General features: G+C 43.9%; 1 protein-coding gene across 1 annotated transcript in view; it reads left to right on the top strand.

The window, feature by feature from the left end:
• The window catches only part of hcn4 (hyperpolarization activated cyclic nucleotide-gated potassium channel 4), a gene marked incomplete at both ends in the record, with an annotated part of 248,566 nt that overhangs the window by 129,183 nt on the left and 101,870 nt on the right, over positions 1 to 17,513 (top strand). The window contains one exon of the mRNA XM_083790912.1: positions 13,022 to 13,240. Within this exon, the coding sequence (XP_083647038.1) occupies positions 13,022 to 13,240 (219 nt within the window). The remainder of the gene's footprint in view (positions 1 to 13,021; positions 13,241 to 17,513) is intronic.

The following is a 17,513-nucleotide window of genomic DNA, read 5'->3' on the forward strand; positions in this document are numbered from 1 at the left end:
CCATCGGTGTGTGAATGTGTGTGTGAATGGGTGAATGTAATGCACAATCTCTGTAAAGCGCCTTGGATAAAGGCGCTATATAAATGCACCATTTACTATTTACCAAGGCATAGGAGCCTGAAAAACAGCCAAAAAGACATGCACGTCTACAATTTACAATTTACAATTTAGGCATTTAGCAGACGCTCTTAATCCAGAGCGACTTACATTGAACCCATTCTGACCTGAGATCAGATTCATACGAGGTTTCCACTGGACACACACTGGTCTGATTAACCCATTCTGACCTGAGATCAGATTCTAAAAATGTCAGTCGTTGTTCGATTTTTTTCAAAAAAATAGCAGATCTACAAGCTCGTATCGCGCCACTCGGTGGCGCGATATGAGCTTGTAGATCTGCTATTTTTCAATAGGTAAAGCACAACATGATGCCAACACCAAAATTGGTGCCCGGTCAGAATGGGTTAAGCAAGAACAAATCTAGTCTCAAGTCTACAATCCAATTAGGCTGGGTGCTGGATCAAAATCAGTGACAGTTCAAGAATACAAGAGTCTGCATACCAATTTCTGCTCCCAGATACTGTATATTATCGTCAGGGTTGGGAAGGTTACTTTTAAAAAGTAACACCCTACAGTCACATGCTAAGAATTGTAGTCAGTAACTTAATCCGAGTACCACAATTTAAAAAGTAACGGGTTACTTTCAGTTACTTTTGGATTACTTTTAATCGAAACTCTATTTTATTAGATAAAACACGTTTTACCATTGATAACCAGACAAGAATGTTGAGCCTATGAAATTAAGAAAAGGACGACATAAATATGGTTAAATCAGTGGTTCAGAACCACCTCTCTAGTACCACCATTATGATTCATGTTTTAACCCATTCTGACCTGAGATCAGATTCACACGAGGTTTCCACTGGACACACACTGGTCTGATTAACCCATTCTGACCTGAGATCAGATTCTAGAAATGTCAGTCGCTCTTCGATTTTTCAAAAATAGCAGACCTACAAGCTCGTATCGCGCCACTCGGTGGCGCGATATGAGCTTGTAGGTCTGCTATTTTTCAATAGCTAAAGCATAACATGATGCTGACACCAAAATGGGTGCCCGTTCAGAATGGGTTAATACAGTCCTATTCAGCTAGGCACCAAACAAAAGGCAAATTAATTCCAAATCATAATAATATATATACAAATATAAAGAATATATTTAGGCCCTAGCCAAAGCTGCCCTATACTGTAGTACTGCTGTAGGGCAGTGAAGGCTACAAAATGATATTGGTTAAAAAAAAGAAAAAAACTGGCACTTTACCACTAAGTTATCACAGGCAGGCAGGCAGGCAGGCAGGCAGGCAGGCAGGCAGGCAGGCAGGCAGGCAGACAGACAGACAGACAGACAGACAGACAGGCAGACAGGCAGACAGACAGACAGACAGACAGACAGACAGACAGACAGACAGACAGACAGACAGACAGGCAGACAGACAGACAGACAGACAGACAGACAGACAGACAGACAGACAGGTGCGCACACACTCGCACACACACACACACACACACACACACACACACACTCAAACACAGCTTTGTAGCTTTGTTTCAGCTGTTTCACATTGCAATGCGCGACCCAGCGCAAGGCATCTATCTATTGGTCACAGCTGAAATAATCGCATATTTAATTACAACTGATTCAACTCTTTCGTTGTAGTCTATGCCGTTTGATTCTACATCTACATGACACCGTACAGTCGTACACTGTCTGTGAGGCTGTTGAGGGCTGATTACACCCCGCTGCGTGTTATTATTATAGTTATGTTTTTTACCAAGCCTACTACTACTAGTGTAGTGTTAAAGTGTCATTTGAACGGTGTCTTATCTTTTTTCCACTCCCCGTCAGAATCTCACCCAGAGCGCTTCTGCCGCTCCACAGTCCACCGCGCCTTGACGCCTCCTCTCCTCTCTCTGTCCCCGTACAGACAGTAGCCATACAGATCTTTGTCCGCTGGTTACAGATCACACTATATAATGAAATATAATATAATATGGGTCAGGGCTGAGGAGTCTGACGGCGGGGAAACCGGTTGTTCTGCTTGTGTTGGAGCCTGTGTTCACTGTGCAGTGGGCAGCAGCAACACACACACACAGCGCAGCCTATACCAGGGGTCTGCAACAGGCGGCTCTAGAGCCGCATGCGGCTAGAGCACACCCCTAGTGGCTCCCTGTAGCATTAAAAGTAGCAATAAATTATTTTTCATTTATGGTTTCTGTAGGAGGCCAAACGTGACAAGCATTCTTAATATTTATTCTACACATTTTTACAAAATTGGAAAACTTAACTAAACTAAAATTTGCGTCATAGCATGCGACACACTCAGTGCCGTGCCAGCCAGGTGTCTATTATAAACAAACCGGTGGGTGTGTGAGGCTGCTGCCTGCTACGCTATGGCCTATAAAGATAGCCGACGAAAAACAGAGGATTTAACAGTTCGTGGACAGAGGCTTTTGCCTTCACAGCCAATGCAGATTGACTGCCTGTATGTTTAATCTGCAGTGAGAAGCTATCAAACAACAAAAAAAGTAACGTTGAAAGACATTTCCAGGGAAAGCATGCTAAATTCTGCTAGTTTCGTTGCAACCCGGGAGATAATAAAGCTTGGCAAGCTGCATTATAATGCGTAATTTTCTTTGCGGCTCCAGATAGATTTTGAATTCATTTTTGGTCGAAAATGGCTCTTTCAACATCTTGGGTTGCAGACCCCTGGCCTATACTGATCATGTGCCATGCATGCGTACTATTAAGACTTATTTGTAGCCCTACAATTGATGAGGGGAAGGGGAGATTGTAATCAAGCCTGTAACCCCCGTTACTATACGCCCATTACTGATTACACATTTTTAAATGTAGTCTAAGACGTTACAGTTACCGTTTTTTTTTTACTCTGATTACGTAACAGCGTTACATGTAATCCGTTACTTCCCAACCCTGTATATCGTTCGCTTCAAGTGGTAACGTTTCGAGCCGAAGCTCTTCCGCAGACCTTGTGTATGGTGCATGGTGTGCATGGTGTCCTACAGCAGTGGATTTCAACCTTTCAACCCCATTATTTATTCGGCATTTGAGCCACACGGACCACGATTTTCATCAGACCCATCACCCACCCAAGACCTCATTTTACACTCTCAAGGGTTAAAGCTCTACAGTACCAGGGGTAGGCAACAACCTTTTTTTTATGTCTAAATTGACATTAAAAGCCAAATTAGGAATATCTAATGTTACACCCCCAGCCCTTTTCTGGAGCAGGGCCCACTTGAACATTTTGAAAGCGTTCATTTTCAGAGCATAATATTCACTTGAATGATCAATCGAACACACAACATATTTTATATACTGTACGTTTAAAGTTAGTATTTATTGGCATCACAATGAACTCACATTTCTGAGTGGCGCAATCACTCCTATACGGAGGCTTTGTGTGTCTATGGCACGTCCCCATTTTACTACCCAGTTTAGCAGCAGTGAGGGGAGGGAGGAGTTAGTCCACACCGTGAGGGGAGGGAGGAGTTAGTCCACACCGTGAGGGGAGGGAGGAGTTAGTCCACACCGTGAGGGGAGGGAGGAGTTAGTCCACACCGTGAGGGGAGGGAGGAGTTAGTCCACACCGTGAGGGGAGGGAGGAGTTAGTCCACACCGTGCCTGCCGCAGTCAGACAGAAGTCAAGTGAACTCGTGAAGCACAATGTATAGCCTTTCCATAGGAGTACCTTCTTATATTTGTCCAAGAAGAACACAGGCAGTAGCATATTAAGTTATGTAATATAACTAAAACATTATAGTGGCTATAGGCTATTATGTTTACCTCAGAGAATGTTTTCATTCTGGATACAACCATAAAATGGCCTATGGTCTAATGATAATCTAATGGAATACATTGATGATCAAATGCAGGAGTTTTGACGATTCAACTAACTGTAACTAGGGCCGTCGCCTTGCCCCCCCCCCCCCCCCCCCCGCCCCTCCCTCCACTTACTGGTGCAAAACTGGGTAGTAAAAACGGGGACGCGTCACATACTAGTCTCATTCAGACAGACAGACAGGCAGGTATAGTCTCATTCAGACAGACAGACAGACAGGTATAGTCTCATTCAGACAGACAGGGAGACAGGTATAGTCTCATTCAGACAGACAGGGAGACAGGTATAGTCTCATTCAGACAGACAGACAGGCAGGTATAGTCTCATTCAGACAGACAGGGAGACAGGTATAGTCTCATTCAGACAGACAGGGAGACAGGTATAGTCTCATTCAGACAGACAGACAGGCAGGTATAGTCTCATTCAGACAGACAGGGAGACAGGTATAGTCTCATTCAGACAGACAGGGAGACAGGTATAGTCTCATTCAGACAGACAGGGAGACAGGTACTAGTCTTATTCAGACAGACAGGGAGACAGGTATAGTCTCATTCAGACAGACAGGGAGACAGGTATAGTCTCATTCAGACAGACAGGGAGACAGGTACTAGTCTTATTCAGACAGACAGGGAGACAGGTACTAGTCTCATTCAGACAGACAGGGAGACAGGTACTAGTCTTATTCAGACAGACAGGGAGACAGGTACTAGTCTCATTCAGACAGACAGGGAGACAGGTATAGTCTCATTCAGACAGACAGGGAGACAGGTATAGTCTTATTCAGACAGACAGGGAGACAGGTACTAGTCTTATTCAGACAGACAGGGAGACAGGTATAGTCTCATTCAGACAGACAGGGAGACAGGTACTAGTCTTATTCAGACAGACAGGGAGACAGGTACTAGTCTTATTCAGACAGACAGGGAGACAGGTACTAGTCTTATTCAGACAGACAGGGAGAAAGGTACTAGTCTTATTCAGACAGACAGGGAGACAGGTATAGTCTCATTCAGACAGACAGGGAGACAGGTATAGTCTCATTCAGACAGACAGGGAGACAGGTACTAGTCTTATTCAGACAGACAGGGAGACAGGTATAGTCTCATTCAGACAGACAGGGAGACAGGTACTAGTCTTATTCAGACAGACAGGGAGACAGGTACTAGTCTTATTCAGACAGACAGGGAGACAGGTACTAGTCTTATTCAGACAGACAGGGAGACAGGTACTAGTCTTATTCAGACAGACAGGGAGAAAGGTACTAGTCTTATTCAGACAGACAGGGAGACAGGTACTAGTCTTATTCAGACAGACAGGGAGACAGGTACTAGTCTTATTCAGACAGACAGGGAGAAAGGTACTAGTCTTATTCAGACAGACAGGGAGGCAGGGAGACAGGAAATGATACATCCACTATAGTTTCGTTTCACAGTCTTCCTCCCTGTCTGTCTGAATGAGACCTGTCTGTCTGTCTGTCTGAATGAGACTATACCTGTCTCCCTGTCTGTCTGAATGAGACCTGTCTGTCTGTCTGTCTGTCTGTCTGTCTGAATGAGACTATACCTGTCTCCCTGTCTGTCTGAATGAGACCTGTCTGTCTGTCTGTCTGTCTGAATGAGACTATCCCTGTCTGTCTGAATGAGACCTGTCTGTCTGTCTGTCTCCCTGTCTGTCTGAATGAGACTATACCTGTCTCCCTGTCTGTCTGAATGAGACTATACCTGTCTCCCTGTCTGTCTGAATGAGACTATACCTGTCTCCCTGTCTGTCTGAATGAGACTATACCTGCCTCCCTGTCTGTCTGAATGAGACTATACCTGTCTCCCTGTCTGTCTGAATAAGACTAGTACCTGTCTCCCTGCCTCCCTGTCTGTCTGAATGAGACTATACCTGTCTCCCTGTCTGTCTGAATGAGACTATACCTGTCTCCCTGTCTGTCTGAATGAGACTATACAGTACCTGCCTCCCTGTCTGTCTGGATGAGACTAGTACCTGTCTCCCTGCCTCCCTGTCTGTCTGAATGAGACTAGTTAGTACCTGTCTCCTGTCTGAATAGACCCGGTACCCAGGCTCAATAGTCTGAATGAGACTAGTCTGTTACCTATTCCTGTGTTCCTGTCTCCCTGTCTGTTGGAATGAGACTATACCTGCCTCCCTGTCTGTCTGAATGAGACTAGACACCTGTCTGATCTCATCAAGAAGCAGCTCTCTGCAGTTCCTGTACTTAACCCTTCGTGTCCTGGGAAACAGCAGCTAGCTCTCCACCTATAGAAGGATCCCAGCACAGCAAAAGCCCCATTTTTAGATATCGTTTCTGTCGGGCAGAAACCTTGTATCTCCATCCTTACAACCTTTTATGTTTGATTTGATTAGATTTATTTTTAGTAACTGAATGCCCAACTTCGCCATGAACGGTTATATTTTCACTAGTTAAAGAAAAAGGTGGAATGTGAAAGTGTTTAAGTCTGTTTGTTTTCTGAATATCAAACCAATGAAAGGTATTAACAAGAGCTTGTGAAAAATAATCACTATACATTGGAATGCACTGGAACACCATTTCCTTAGTAACGCTTTAGTGTGTGTGTGTGTGTGTGTGTGTGTGTGTGTGTGTGTGTGTGTGTGTGTGTGTGTGTGTGTGTGTGTGTGTGTGTGTGTGTGTGTGTGTGGGTGTGGGTGTGGGTGTGGGTGTGGGGGTGTGTGTGTGTGTGTGTGTGTGTGTGTGTGTGTCCATCAATACCGTGTAAAGTATCTTAAAGGTGCAGTGAAATGAAAAAGACGTTTTTCACACTTTTAGACCATATCCGTGGTCATTATATGGGCATACCTAACAATGGATGCCAAAAAAATGTGAAAATTCTCATTTCTGTGTGTTTTTATATCAAAGGTCCATAAAAACGATTGCATTATTTATTTATTAAAACGAAAACGTGCTGCGTGATGACGTGTAGAGATACACATCGATAAAAGCCAATAACAATGAAGCTCACCCGTTTAATTTCCCATATTTGTGCGTCCGTCCATCACAGCTGCTACTGATTACAGAATACTAGACATGGCTGCTTGTTTCTCTTCCAAAACCTGGCAACACTGCCAGCTGGGAGGGTCTTGTTTGTTGTAGAATGTATGTGCTCTCAGAGTCACAATCACTAGTTAGTTCAGAGATGAATAAACCAAATATGCCGACATGAAAAAGTACATTTAATGAGCATGGAGCAGGGAACTCCACATCATAAAGAAAGGGATCCTAAAGCACTGTGAACATATAGGCTACTGATTTCTCTCAGTCTCATTATTTTTATTTGAATATATTTGATTTGATTGAAGAAGAATTGATTAGAAGTTTGCATAGAAAAAGTTTTACAAGGTCAAGAGAACCACTGCACTAGACCGTTTTGGAAAGGCCCATTTTGTTTTATTCCTCCACAACCTGGTAAAGAGCATAAAGAAAGATGTTGTGTATGTCCTCCTTATTAGGATTATAAAGATTTGTTAAGTGGTAAATTATGTGACAATGCGATTTTATGGAGTAACGCAAAAGTAATGTAACGAGTAATGTAACTAGTTACTTTCTCCAGGGAGTAATAAAGTAATGTAAGGCATTACTTTTTTCAAAAGTAATATGTAATATGTAGTGCCTTACTTTTATGAGTAACGGACCCCAACTCTGTTGCCCAAACATTTGAGTCATCTTGGTGCAGAGGCTGTTTATGCTTGCAGCCAAAGTGGGAAACAAAACAATATGCAGTTACTCTGGTCTGAGAAAGTTTTGTTAATTTCCTCAGGACTCTCGGGAGGATGTATTTTTGTCTGTATTTTCTGTTTGACTGACGTCTACAATAGGACGTCTACAATAGGGTGCACTGCTATTGTGCTCATCGGCTTCCTGGAAAGGCTCTGCTACTTAACCCATTATATATATATATATATACCTGGAAGAATGCATCTGTGTCACTTTGTTTAGCATTTAACCACATTAATCATTATTTTATACTTTAGCTATTGAAATAGCGTGAAATAGCACTCTGTGCCAAGCTCATATCGCGCCACCGAGTGGCGCGCTACGAGCTTGTAGGTCTGCTATTTTTGAAAAATCAAAGAGCGACTGACATTTTTAGAATCTGATCTCAGGTCAGAATGGGTTCATCAGACCAGTGTGTGTCCGGCGGAAACCTCGTATGAATCTGATCTCAGGTCAGAATGGAATAAGGTCCTCAGGTCCCATGCAGGCCTTAATGGGTATCAGGGCCACATGTGGAGAGCCACATGTGCACCACACGTGCCAGACCCTTGAACCTCCCCTTGAATAACTCCGCCGCTAATCAGGCCGATTAGCTACATGCGGCCGAACTGCTCGGGGGGGGGACACACCTGGCTGTCTGCCCACATAAAGCACAAAACGCCCTGTCTGCTTGTCACGAGACGCCGCTGGTGGTGATGACGCATGTGTGTGTTTACCTCCCACGCTCCCACCATGTAGCTTCCCCCCCCCCCCCCCCCCCCCCCCAGCCTATCGTATAGGACACCCTCGCCAGGACATCCTTATAGCCACTTAAACCCCAGTGTCCGTATTGTGGGGAAATATTTCGCTGAAAATAGTCGACAAGCCACAGTCGATCTGCCCTGACAACATCCATTTAAAGATGTGAATCACTGGTTTCTTTCAAAACTATAGCCTGAAAAACCATCTATCAGGTCGGAGACCACAAGGGGAGGTGAATGTAATTTCCCATACTAATGGACAGGTCGGAATTTAACCCATTCTGACCTGAGATCAGATTCATACGAGGTTTCCGCCGGACACACACTGGTCTGATGAACCCATTCTGACCTGAGATCAGATTCTAAAAAATGTCAGTCGCTCTTCGATTTTTCAAAAATAGCAGACCTACAAGCTCGTATCGCGCCACTCGGTGGCGCGATATGAGCTTGTAGATCTGCTATTTTTAAATAGCTAAAGCATAACATGATGCCGACACCAAAATGGGTGCCCGTTCAGAATGGGTTAAGTAGGAAATTAAGCACCCTCCCCTAACATGACATACGGATATACCTCAGTAAAATTATGCCTAAAACCCTAATCTTTATTCCTAACTTAAACATCAGTAAAAGTAGTGTTTTTCGGAGAAAATAAATTGTCAGCAGTCAGATTCAATCCTGCAGACCCGTCTCATAGATCTCCAAACGCTACCCAATTGCTGATAAAAAAACTTTTGGGAGTTACTAATGTAACAATAGTTTCAGCTCACGTCTTGTCTATACTATTTATTTATTTTATTTTATGCTATTTATTTTATATTTAGCTGGTCACACTGCAACAATGGCCTATTTATACAGTATGCATTAGGGGTGCACCGATGTGGAAATTCTTGGCCGATACCGATGTTTGTATACCGTATTTTTCCAAATGGTAGCCCGGGCTGTTCATATGCAAAATCGATTTGGACCTTGCGTTTATAAGGAACACACCACACACAAACGGAAAGAAAACAAGAAAACACCATTGAGATATGAAATGGATTATTAATTATTACACTAGTATGTCTGGAACATACAAAAGCAGACATGGCCAATGTTATGGCCAGAAGTCATTTTTACTGAAAATGAATGGTTGGAACGGATTCAGCACCCCAAAAAACACCTATTTACACACCTCACAAGCTTATATTGGCCAATTTTAAAATGTCCTGACTCCTGCTGTTACCCCAACTTTGATTGGCTCCCACAAAGGTTCCCAAGGCAGTTGGCTTGGAACATTTTTTTCTGTGATAGTAAACACCTTTATGAACACATCTGTGAAGAAAGCTAGTGGCAAGGGAGTTGGTTCTGTGATAGTAAACACCTTTATGAACACATCTGTGAAGAAAGCTAGTGGTAAGCTTTTATCCCCCCCAGATTTGCCTCAACTTATGCTAATTTTCCCTTATTAAGTGTAGTTGTCCTGTCCTGTCTTGAGTGGTGCCTGCTGCCTGTGTGTGAGGGGGGGGGGGGGGGGGTGCACTCAGACTCAGTGCACTGAGCGACACGCTCTATACATCTCCGTAAAAGGGTGTATTACCAGAACATCGGCGAAAGGACAGTTTTTTACTGATGCGCCGATGGCAGTTAACAAGGCATCTGTGCACACCTATACTGTAGTATGCATGTATGCTATTGACACTAGGTATCTTTGTAAAGCTGTGTATAGTAGGTGCAGCCGCGTAACTACAGTAGCACCCTCCCCCGTCCGTCCCCCTCTGCGTTTTGCTTTATAAACCGCACAGTGTACACTGTACAGTAGTTGTGATTTGTGAACGTACCTGTCACGATTGTGAAGGAGAGCTTCACGTTATTAGCCTACACTCTCTGTTTCCACCAGAGCTGTTGAAACTTTGATCAACTCATTGGATCTCTTATCATTTTATTTTTTACAGACGGCCGTGTGCCCCCCTTATTGCCTCTGGGCCCCCCACGCAGTTGCTTGTCTGCGTCACGGTAGTTACACCCCTGAGTAGGTGTGAAATGGTGTGTTTACGCACAACGCATAACTCCATGCCTGTCATACGTAGATTGCCAATCCATGATGGAACATTAGAAAGACAGACAGCAGCAGCACTGAAGTCGAGGGAGTGGAGAAGAGGAACAGTCAACGAGAGTAATCGGTGTTCACATACGTTTTCGCCAGCTCCAGAATTACAGACAGGAGGAGCAAGAGAGACAGAGAGAGGGCACGCGCTAGGGTGAAAAAAAAGAAAAGAAGAAAAAGTTCTGGTAGCATAGCTTACTTTTTAATTAATAGCGTTTCTGTGCTTGGTTGGTTTCTGAGCTTGAGTATGAAGAAAGTGGCCAGAGATATGAGGGACTGAGACAGCTAGCCTTCAGTACCCAGCCTTTTATTTTCGTTCGCATTTTCTCCTTTGTACATATTCTGTAGCGTGCTTTTTGTATTTGTTGATGCCACATATTATTGTGTTATTTATTGTTGATGAACCACAATGCCAATTGAAAGTCCCCAGGACTTTTTTGTGTTATCTTTTTAACCTTCATGTCGGCTGTAGCTCATAGTTTGCATTTCTGACTAATAAAGCATTCAATCAATCAATCAATCACCTGAAAAGACCCACATAAATGCCTCCTAAATGACAGGCTCAGCACCTCCTGCCGTGAGGTGAATATCCCAAGAGAATGATGCAGACTCTCATTAACATCAAACAGGCTTTGTTTGGTTTCGCTCGGTAAACACAGGCTAATTAATTGCGTTACTTAGATGGATATATTGTTTTGAATTCATTTGTGAGGGGGGGGCACAGCCAGTGGTGTAAAGTACATTTACTTTGCACACATTTTGAACTGTGGTCTAAAACATAGTCCAGAGTACTAAAGTACAATTTTGAGGTATTGTACTTTACTTAAGTATTTCCAATTTCCAATACCGTTACTTCTACTGCACTACAATGCATACTCGGATCCAGATATTGTACTTTATTTACTCCACTACATTTATTTGAAAACTTGAATTAAGCCTACTCGTTACTTTGTGCATTTATTTATTACAAAACATACATGTACATTAACCACTTCAGCCCTATATAGCTTACAGTTTGGCCATTTCAAAATAGCCGATCGACAAGCTCACAATGTATCGCTTGTAGATCTGTTTTTTTTTTACAAGATTCGTACACATTTGCAAACTTGAAATGGGACATTCTGCACAATGAGTACTTTAACTTTTTGGTACTTTAAGTACATTTTAAAGCCAATACTTTTACTCAAGTTAATTTTGAAATCGGACTTTTATTTATATATTGCAGTATTATTACTTTTACTTTTTACACGTAAAAAGTGTGAGTAACTTTTTCCACCACTGCTGACAGATCCTCATGTTTGTGCTGTCAGGTATAGAGCAAACTATAAGTCTCCTCATGTTTGTGCTGTCAGGTATAGAGCAAACTATAAGTCTCCTCATATCCATTCAAGTAAACATACAGTGATGGTAGTAGATCTACAAGCTTAAGTAAACAGTGATGGTAGTAGATCTACAAGCTTGCTCCGTGCCGTGCTTCCAGCTTGTGGATCTGCTACTTTTGATGCTTTTGTGTGACGCTGGCTGAAGTAGGGCATTATTTTATTTTAAAAAAGAGATATGGAGATTTCTGCCAGACAAAAGATATACAAGCCTACGCAGCATATTTGTAGCATTGAATCTTTACATCTGAAGTGAAGTTGAAACCAGCTCAACTTTGTTTGTAGCTGTAGCTGTATCTTTGAATCTTCATATCGCTGGCTTCCATTGGAAACGAATGGTATACTATAGCCTGTATCTTTGTTGTTGCCAGTGTGAACGCGGCATTTATAGCCACAGTTGCTGCCGTGCTGATTACGTTGTCATGGGACACCTCCTCTTGTCTTTTCCACTGGTATAGTAGCCTTCCCATTATCCTTACCTTTTTAGGAACCCACTAATGACATCGCTATCTCTAAGGTTCTCCCCCCACTGCAGTGGAAATGGGTTTGAAAGCAATTTGGACATGTCACCCCCAGGAGAGTGCTGATATCGATTTACCCATAGACTACCAGCGGGATCTAAAGGAGAGAGGGGCAATTTATCTACAAACGAGAAAACTCACAGAGAAATCACATTTTTCTAAATAGCGTGACCTACTTTCTTTCCGGGCTGGAAAGCCTCTAGTGTCTCCAACGCCCATCTGTCCATTCTCGGGACTCTGTTTTAGGCCCTGGCCCAAATGTTTTGCCATTCTGCAAATGTTTGCATAGCGAGAAGAATTCTCCATTTTGCCAGCAAAACGATACAAAGGGGGACATATCTTCCAATACATTTCGAAGTGACAGTGAGTGTGTGTTTTGTCAGAGTGCTAACCATTCTTACTGCTCCACCAGACAGAAAAAAAATCCTTAATTTATTTAACCCTGAGAGTGTAAAAATGTATCCATTTGGGTCTGCTGCATAACTGACACCCACACACACACACACACACACACACACACACACACACACACACACACACACACACACACACACGTATAGAGAGAGAGAGAGAGAGAGAGAGAGAGTTATTTCTTCTGACCTTGGCTGACTCCAGCTCACACAGTCTAATCTCTCTCCAGAACGACACATGGGGACAGCAGTACTCGTACGCCCTCTTCAAAGCCATGAGCCACATGCTGTGCATTGGATACGGCATGTACCCCCCGGTGGGCATGACGGACGTGTGGCTGACCATCCTCAGCATGATCGTGGGCGCCACCTGCTACGCCATGTTCGTGGGCCACGCCACCGCACTCATCCAGTCGCTAGACTCCTCCCGTCGCCAGTATCAGGAGAAGGTAAGTCATGATGTGTGTGTGTGTGTGTGTGTGTGTGTGTTAGGGCATTAACGACTTGAGATTTTTCCCAGTCGACTTGTCGGACAGTAATTTATCGATAAGTCGATTTATCGTTTCTGGCGGCGGGGGGGGGGGGGGGGGGGGGGGGGGGGGGGGGGGGGGGGGGGGGGGGGGGGGGGGGGGGGACCGCGGACGCGCGGGTGGGGGGGGGGATTTAACAGGGGCGGGTGGAGCTGCCGCGCGCTCAAATACGGAGCATGTCAAACATAGCACTGCGCATTCAGTGGCCTCTCCAATATGACACAGTCACAGTGCATGTATCATCTATATCAGAGGTTCCCAAACACCGGTGCCGGTCCGCGGGACACGTGGCACTGGTACGCAAGAGGGGAATTCTAAGTTTTGCGTCGTTTAAAAATGTCCAATCTTTGTATCTTTAGCAGCAGCAGCTGTAGGCTATTTTGTGACGATCGCATTAATGAAACCAAACGCTACACGCGGTTCCGGTACAGGATTATTATTTCATGTGAATCATGTCAAAATGAAAAGATGATGTTATCCAGGTAAAGTAGTGGTATTGGCACACAGCGCAGCAGCAGCACCGAGAACACAATGAGAGATATGACATTATTATTCTCCTCCTCCTCCTCCTCCACAACTCGATAACGTTCTCATTTGTTACTCATTTTCTGAGCCATGCAAATAAACAACAACCCGCACTGACCGGAGACGGAGAGGTTCATGTGCGCTGCGCGTAAAGCTTAGCCAGAAACAGACAGTCATTGCGTCAGCATGCATGTAGCCTCGGGAACCCAGACGTTATATTTCCAGCACGGAGGTGAGGGGGATATCGTTTGGGGGTAACGTTTGCGTGCTTCTATCTGTTACTTCTCTGACACAGCGCAGTTCAAACAGACTTCAGCCAGTCTCAATAGTGGGACACCGCGCGCTGAGAGCCACATAGCCTACACAGCTGCATTTGGTTTTTAATTAAGGGCGCGTTCTGAATGCAATGAAAAAAGGGGAGAAAAAAAAAAAAAAAAAAAGCTCAACTTTCGACTCGCGCTGCTGCGAGTCGACTCGTGACTCGTTTATCGATAAATCGATAAATCGATTTTTTGATGAATGCCCTAGTGTGTGTGTGTGTGCGCGTGTGCGCGTGCGTGAATGCAAATCCATTTGCAGGAGGGAGGGACCATGGTGAGCATTGGTGACATTGTAAGCCTTAGTCCCCATGCAATAATACGATTTCACTCCGACACTCTGGTCGAGATGAAAACCATTTATTGCATTGATATTGCATTGTATTTGGCGGCTGCGTCTGCTCTGCTCCTGTGATACTACACAGACTGCTCTGCATAAAAATGACACTCTGAGATCACAAACCCCCCCTGGCCCTGAAGCAGAGCCTGAACATGCACGGTTATTACATTGACATGATAGACAATAAAAAAAGAAACACCTCATACTAGGTCTCCATTGTCCCAGATGGATATTCCATTACAGTGGAATAATATAGACTGACGCTATACTATTCCACTCTAGAGTATACCGAGCAGCATTTTATTTTGTTTCTACTGTATTATGTGTTACATACATGGCTGATAAACGCGATTATGTAATAATTGTGACTGGCCTATAAAGGACCAGCTTGACTTCCATGCCTCTCAGAACTACCGCTATGATCCACTGACTTTTATGGCACTTTAAAATGTCCTTTTACATTTTATACAGTATATACAGTATATTATATATATATATATATATATATATATATATCCAGGTTACAGATGAACTCTCTCTGCCAAGTGATTCTGATGAGCTCAGCACAGAAAAAAAATGAGGACAGATTGCGCCCAATCTGGCGCAATCTGTGTCCACCTCTCCTCACCTGTCCTCACCGCAGCGCGGCTGAACTGCTTTACTGTGCGACTGCACCAGGGGTCATCAAGGTGACCCCTGCACCAGGGGTCATCAAGGTGACCCCTGCACCAGGGGTCATCAAGGTGACCCCTGCACCAGGGGTCATCAAGGTGACCCCTGCACCAGGGGTCATCAAGGTGACCCCTGGACAATGTGTCCGTGGCAAAGACTCCATGCAGGCACATTTGAGATTTTCTTTTTTCACGGTACCATTATTATGTTCTTAGTTTGATCACAAGGCCCTTTTACTACAACACTATGGCACATTAGTAGTCCAACTAGTACTAGTGGTGGTAACAAGACAACTCACCCCGTTTCTGTTTTCCTCCCAGAGTTTTCCCCAGTGAGGGGTGGGAGAGGCTGGACAGCAGACGGCTGGACTTTGTATTTCTCTAACTATAAACTTTCATGACAAATATAATTTATGAAAAGCTTACTACAGTGAAGTCTGTTCACAGAAGTTGTTGTAGGATAATGTGGGGATTATCTGACGAGGTACCATTTGAGGGGGAAAAACCTTACATATATACTAAATAATACTACATTCTCGCGGAGGAGGGAGACTCCACAAATGAAAGCTGCACTATGTAACATTCTAAATTTCTTATATTCTTTATATAACATTTTAATATTCCTCTTTTTTTCCCCCCGGATTTGAACCCAGTTTCTGGGTGCTGACATCTTCCCCATTGAGCTAGTAGAGCCTGCCTGCTTGTGCAGCGGATACATTAAATCAGGGTCACAATTCATGTCAGATCCTGTCTGAGGTGAGACATGACCTTTGACACGATCATAATGTCTCAATAGAAGTGCAGGGAGAAGTTATATTGAATTAACATACTCAATATATTAACATACATTAACCATACAGAAGAAAAAGTTACATACATGCATATAATAATATTAAAGGTATATTCAGTGATTTCACTTAATTCAAATATCACTTATTTTTTTGTTTTGTTGTGATAATCCTCTCTACTATAGAGTGTGCTGACCATATAAGGAGTTCCTCCCTGTCCCCAGTTAACCCCTGGGGGTCAAAAAACCTTAGGTTTCGTTTTTGGCTCTCTATCCTGATTGGATGAAAGGCTTAGGTCCCAGCCAAAAACGAAACCTAAGGTTTTTTGAGTGAAATCACTGAATATACCTTTAAAAACTGTGATGTGAATGCGACTGCCCAACTAGAGGGCTTTTTAACACGGGGAGCAACATACACGCGGGCAGGTATCGAAGTGCAGGCAATCTGTCGCATTTGTGCTCATCTCACGCACATGCATGCCCCGCCCGGCACCCGCTGCCACAATTTAAATGTGTTGAACTTATTTGTTTTCTTAACCCATTTTCATCATAACCCATTTTCCTAATCAATGCATCGAAACGCATCTAATCACAAGGAGAGTAGTGTGCAACCCTGTGGATACAAGCGAGTATAGCTCAGCCGTTGATTTGATTAGATTTATTTAGCACAGCACCAATTTTAAAACGATGAAAAAAAAGGAAAAATAAAGAAGGGGCTTATACGAGGCCTCTATAGGTAGCTTCTGTGTCGCTGCCTGTGTGGGGGGAACAAAATTAATTCATTAGTTCAGTTAGGCTCATTTTCCACCTTGCCCACTTCGGTTCCACGTGTCCATGTGTACGTGTCCAATCACGGAAATAGCGTTTGTTGACCACCAAGTGTCACTGTTGTGCAGCCTAATACACACACACACACACACACACACACACACACACACACACACACACACACACACACACACACACACACACACACACACACACACACACATGCAGGCCAGGGAGCAGAGCTTGTACAGTACAGTACAGTACAGTACAGGGACCCGCTGGGGACTCCGACACAGTAACTCTCAACCGTTTCGGACGTGGGGCGGCTCACTGGAACCGGGCCGGCACCCAGGGCACGTTCCTATGGAAGTTCCCGAGGACCCCCAGGGACCCCCAGGGGAGTTGCACCACTCACTTCACACAGGTGTGATTTTTTTTTTTTTTTGGTTAATTGGTAAATGGTGCATTTATATTTTTGGTATTTTTATATATATCTTGGTTCAAAATTAGGTCGGGAAAAAATGATGGGACCAGTTCAACCCCATCAGTCTGTCTGACGGGCTGTTTAGTCAGCCATCAGAACACAACAGGACCGGCTCAGTGGTTCCTTTACACATTGTTGGCTGTCCTTCTTTGTAGACTTTTTTATGTGTCATGCGGTGGCTAAAGAATAAATGAGGTGTGACTGTGTCTGTTTTAGTCTAAACAGCATGTCGGCCCCTCCCCTCCCTCATACAGTACACACACCCCTCAATGCACCCCCCCAACACACACACACACACAC

Source organism: Protomyctophum parallelum, assembly GCF_964188405.1.
Source record: "Protomyctophum parallelum genome assembly, chromosome: 2".
NCBI classification, from domain to species: Eukaryota; Metazoa; Chordata; class Actinopteri; order Myctophiformes; family Myctophidae; genus Protomyctophum; species Protomyctophum parallelum.